This window comes from Blennius ocellaris (assembly GCF_963422515.1).
Source record: "Blennius ocellaris genome assembly, chromosome: 12".
In the NCBI taxonomy this organism is placed as follows: domain Eukaryota; kingdom Metazoa; phylum Chordata; class Actinopteri; order Blenniiformes; family Blenniidae; genus Blennius; species Blennius ocellaris.
Genome location: NC_137661.1, coordinates 27,461,044 through 27,466,043, shown reverse-complemented (window position 1 = coordinate 27,466,043; position 5,000 = coordinate 27,461,044). Strand labels below are relative to the sequence as shown.

The window sequence follows — 5,000 nt, the reverse complement described above, 5'->3', positions numbered from 1 at the left end:
GTCTTTTATTTTACAGCTGCAGTGTCTCATGAGAATTTAAATCATCCATGTTCCTGGTTCCTGAGTGATGATGCGTCACAGTAGAACGAAGCGTGTGAAGAGCCTGAACAGAGGTCATGTGACCTGAACAGAGGTCATGTGACCTGAACAGAGGTCATGTGACCTCCTCAATGTCCGGGGTTCCCAATCGACTGGTCGATATACAATCAATGACTGTCCAGTTCCTCCATCACTCCTCCATCACTCCTCGGTTCCTCCATCACTCCTCGGTTCCTTCAGTTCCTTCATCACTCCTCCATCACTCCTCGGTTCCTTCGGTTCCTCCATCACTCCTCGGTTCCTTCGGTTCCTTTCCCTTCTCAAACAAAAAGCAGAACAAGTTTCGTTGGTTGAAGCATAAAAATATTTGAAATCACAATTTAGGGTCACTTACTCTGTAAAAACACTCAGGAGGAGGTGAGGAGGAGGTCAGGAGGAGGTCAGGAGGAGGAGTCCTGGTGGTCAGGAACTCGTGAGGAGGAGGAGCAGTGAGGAGGAGCAGAGGTGAGGAGGAGCAGTGAGGAGGAGCAGAGGTGAGGAGGAGCAGTGAGGAGGAGCAGTGAGGAAGAGCAGAGGTGAGGAGGAACAGTGAGGAGCAGTGAGGAGGAGCAGAGAGGAGGAGCAGAGAGGAGGAGGAGCAGAGAGGAGGAGGAGCAGTGAGGAGGAGCAGTGAGGAAGAGCAGTGAGGAGGAGCAGTGAGGAAGAGCAGAGAGGAGGAGTAGAGAGGAGGAGGAGCAGAGAGGAGGAGCATCGAGGAGGAGGAGCAGAGAGGAGGAGTAGAGAGGAGGAGGAGCAGTGAGGAGGAGCAGTGAGGAGGAGCAGAGAGGAGGAGCAGAGAGGAGGAGCAGAGAGGAGGAGGAGCAGTGAGGAAGAGCAGAGAGGAGGAGCAGAGAGGAGGAGCAGAGAGGAGGAGGAGGTTCCTTCTGGAGTCTGAAAGCAGGAAGAGACAAGTTCAAACATTCAGTTTGACTTTTTGACTTTTTCTAGACTTTTTTACCAGAACATTGATTTTTTTCTAGACTTTGATATCAGAACACAAGACGAGTTTAAATGTTGAATCATGTGATTTACAGATGAGTTTCATTTTAGACATGAATCATAATTAATAATTAATAATAATAACTATGATTATATAAGTGATGATTCTGAACCTCGGAGCTTCACAACAATAATAAATAAATATATAATAGAATAATTCTCACTCAGGTGAAGACGCTGTCCTCGTCCCCGGCCTCAGCTCCGTCCTCCTCCGTCCCACCGCACAGGGAGGCTGCAGACAGGGGGGGAGGGAGGGGGAGGAGTCAGGGTTTGAGCAGCCACGCCCCCCAAAAGGAGGCGTAGCGGCAGCGGCGCCTCACCTTGTGGGCGGAGCCGTCCGGTGGCGGAGGTGGCGAGGCGGAGGCCCGGGAAGCGGCTGAGGCTGACTCGCTGGTCGTCCAGGCGACGGGCCTGGCAGCTGGCCAGCAGCGCCAGGAAACGACCAGGATCCTGAGACGCCGCGTCCAAACCTGGAGCTGCTGGGGGGGGGGGGGGAGAGGAGGGTGTTACTCCGTCAGGCTGGAGGGTGGAGGGTCAACGGGGAGACGGAGGTGGGCCAGGTGACTCCTCCTCTCCTCCATCTCCACCTCCCAGGAGCTACATTCAGAATCTGCTGTGTCTGTGTGAGCTGGACTGGCTCCGCCCCCACACACACACGCCCATGTATGGGAAGATGGAGGAAGTACTTCCTCTCGTGGCGCCATGTGCCAGAGCAGAGCTGCCTGATTGTGGGAGGAGCCAAAAGGGGGGAGGAGCCTACCTTGATTGTGATTGGCTGAACCCCCGATGACATTATATAGGGTTTGATTTCTGATTGGCTGCTTGGAGCAACACACTTTTTAGAGGGGGGGGGCAGCGGGTGGGGAGGGGGGGGGGTGGTTCTATAGGAGCTCTCCACACTGGTCTAAACGTGGGTTCTGCAGGAGAATGCGGAGAACAGGGCTGACTCACATTGCCTCTCAGCTACAGGCGGGGTAGAGGAGGCGGGGGGCGGGGCAAAGGGGGGGCCGTCCAGTGAACACCTTTGATCGTCCATCCTGTGGCTCTGGAAGCGAGAGAGCAGGTCCAGGAAGCCGTCCTCTCCGCCGTCGCCCTGGAAGACAGGAAGAACTCACTGAATAATAAAACGTCCCTTCATGAACTTTTCTAACCACATGAACAATTATTATATATTATATCAATAAGAATCATCAAAACGTCGATTCAAAACACAAGAGGAGCCGCCTTCTTGACAGTTATTTCTAATTAATATTAAATGATTAAAAGTCATTATTTTCAAGAGGCGACTTGTTCTCTGTTGTTTGTTTCTCAGCTGATGGAGGAGGCGGAGCTTCTAGAAGGAGAAACGAGAGGCGGAGCTTCTAGGAGAAACAAGAGGTGGAGCTTCAAGAAGGAGAAACGAGAGGCGGAGCTTCTAGAAGGAGGAACAAGGGGCGGAGCTTCTAGAAGGAGGAACAAGGGGCGGAGCTTCTAGGAGAAACAAGAGGTGGAGCTTCAAGAAGGAGAAATGAGAGGCGGAGCTTCTAGAAGGAGGAACAAGAGGCGGAGCTTCTAGAAAGAGGAACAAGGGGCAGAGCTTCTAGGAGAAACAAGAGGTGGAGCTTCAAGAAGGAGAAATGAGAGGCGGAGCTTCTAGAAGGAGGAACAAGAGGCGGAGCTTCTAGAAGGAGGAACAAGGGGCGGAGCTTCTAGAAGGAGGAACAAGGGGCGGAGCTTCTAGGAGAAACAAGAGGCGGAGCTTCTAGAAGGAGAAATGAGAGGCGGAGCTTCTAGGAGAAACAAGAGGCGGAGCGTCTAGAAGGAGAAATGAGAGGCGGAGCTTCATGAGGACAGTTTTGGAGGCGGAGATTTCTCCTCACCGGGTCAGAAGCAGGATCAGAAGCAGGATCAGAAGCAGGATCAGAAGCAGGATCAGAACCAGGATCTCCACCTGGCTTCTGACTCTCCAGCTTCTCCGTTGGACCTCCAGCGGTGGGCGGAGCCTCCACCCGTGATCCTGAGCAAACAAACAACATTCAAACACAACATGAGCCACGACTGAACAAAACAGCCCAATAAAGGATGTTCAATTGGTTTTCTTGTTTCCATCAGAGACTGAAGAGAGACAGGTCTACCTGAGGAGGGACAGATCTACCTGGGGAGGGACAGATCTACCTGAGGAGGGACAGATCTACCTGGGGAGGGACAGATCTACCTGAGGAGGGACAGGTCTACCTGAGGAGGGACAGGTCTACCTGAGGAGAGTCAGATCTACCTGAGGAGAGACAGGTCTACCTGAGGAGGGACAGGTCTACCTGAGGAGAGACAGATCTACCTGAGGAGGGACAGGTCTACCTGAGGAGGGACAGACTCACCTGGCTGCCCAGGGGAGCCCTGGTACTTCACACCCATAGCAGAGCTGCTGGTGTCGGGGGGGACGTTGAAGCTGGACTTCAGCTCCAGAACCTGCCGGAGGTCCAGCAGGTTCATCCGGGCCGTCGCCGCTCCGTTGGTGTCTCCGGTCTGCACGGGAACATCGAGAGCCACGAGATCCACTCAGTCCTCAAAAACCTTCATGTGGCGGCTGCACTTCCTCCTCTGGTCAACAGGAGGCGGTGTGGCGCGCTTTGAAGCTGTAAAGTCTCACCTCCATGGCGATTTCCAGATGTTTCTCTGTGAAGCTGATGGCCTGCTGGTGGTTCCCCAGAGCGGTGTGGAGGTTTCCTAGGGTCCAACACACTCGTCCTTCACCAACTCTGCAGTGAAGAGAACCACCTCGTCACATGGGTTCTGATGAACGAGGATTAAAGACTGTGATCTGAACTGCCGGTACCGGTCGTGGAGCTCCTGGGCGATGGCCAGGTGCTTGAGGTAATAGGTGACGGCCGTCTGGAAGTCCTGCAGCAGGGTGTAGGTGTTCCCCAGGCTGTAGCAGACCTGAGCCTCCATCGCCCGCTCCTTCAGCTGCCGGGTGAGCTGCAGGGTCTTCCTGAGGGCAGGAGAGGAGGGGGGGGTCATCGTCTGTCTTTCTAACACCTTGGTACCCAGAACATTCCGGGAGACGGACTCAGGCTCCGCCCACACCAGACCAAACGATCTTCATTCCCCCCGGCGTTCTGAAAAAGAAGGTTCTGTCCACGTTTCACTGTGAACGCCGCTCGACGCCATGTCGTACGTACGCCAGGCCTCTAGGCGGCGCTGTAACTGCCACATCAAAAAGGCAGAAGACATTTTAAACACGCCACACGTCTCGTCCGTCCACACGTCAAAGCCACGTGAAATGAGGTTTGACTTCAGCCTCTAGCTTCAGACCAAGACGCCCCCTGGTGGAGTCAGAGATGAAAGACTGTTTCGTCAAGCTTCATTTGGCTTCACTGGGTTTGTCCAACAAGACAGTTTAACCCAGAAAGACGTTACATCTAATTCCACTTCAGTCGTTTAGAGACAGGAAGCTAAAGAAGAAAGTACCGGGCTGAGAACTTTATAAACTTTATAAACTTTATAAACAAGCTGTCGTCATGAATCTTGTACTGACAAAAACTCTGCCGTAATAAAAACTGTCCAATTATTCTTCATTGTATGTTCATTTCTGGGACTGAATGTTTTGGCTGCAGACGGTGGAACCATGAGAGACGTGTTGACGACAGTACTTGTAATGGTGGACGGCGGCGTCGTAGCGTCCCAGGTAGACGTTGGTGCTGCCCAGGTTACAGTGAGCCCGCCGCTCTGCCAGCTGGTCCCTGAACTCCTGGGCGATGAGCAGCCGCTGCCGGAGACACAGCACGTTACGTTACGTTACGTTACGCTACGTTACGTTATGTTACGTAGCGTTACGTAGCGTTACGTTACGTAGCGTTACGTTATATAATGTAACGTTACGTTACGTTATGTAACGTTACGTTATGTTACGTAGCGTTACGTTACGTAGCGTTACGTAGCGTTAC

The 5,000-nt window shown here is 53.0% G+C and overlaps 2 protein-coding genes across 4 annotated transcripts in view; one reads left to right on the top strand and one right to left on the bottom strand.

Moving 5' to 3' along the window:
• The window catches only part of LOC308137589 (mucolipin-3-like), a gene marked incomplete at its 5' end in the record, with an annotated part of 14,193 nt that extends 14,184 nt beyond the window's left edge, over nt 1-9 (top strand). The window contains one exon of the mRNA XM_080506341.1: nt 1-9. This exon is cut by the window's left edge and continues 665 nt beyond it.
• LOC308137694 (G-protein-signaling modulator 2-like) overlaps nt 7-5,000 on the bottom strand; it is a 14,343-nt gene continuing 9,349 nt past the window's right edge. The window contains exons 6-15 of one of the 3 annotated variants that reach the window (XM_080506475.1): nt 4,707-4,822; nt 3,890-4,045; nt 3,704-3,812; nt 3,432-3,579; nt 2,937-3,073; nt 2,029-2,170; nt 1,398-1,556; nt 1,242-1,309; nt 434-969; nt 7-358 (exon numbers count right to left, since the gene is read on the bottom strand). In XM_080506475.1, coding sequence (XP_080362601.1) covers nt 1,242-1,309; nt 1,398-1,556; nt 2,029-2,170; nt 2,937-3,073; nt 3,432-3,579; nt 3,704-3,812; nt 3,890-4,045; nt 4,707-4,822 — 1,035 coding nt within the window. In that variant the 3' untranslated portion in view covers nt 7-358; nt 434-969. The remainder of the gene's footprint in view (nt 359-433; nt 970-1,241; nt 1,310-1,397; nt 1,557-2,028; nt 2,171-2,936; nt 3,074-3,431; nt 3,580-3,703; nt 3,813-3,889; nt 4,046-4,706; nt 4,823-5,000) is intronic. The other 2 variants (XM_080506474.1, XM_080506476.1) reach the window with 2 other exon arrangements.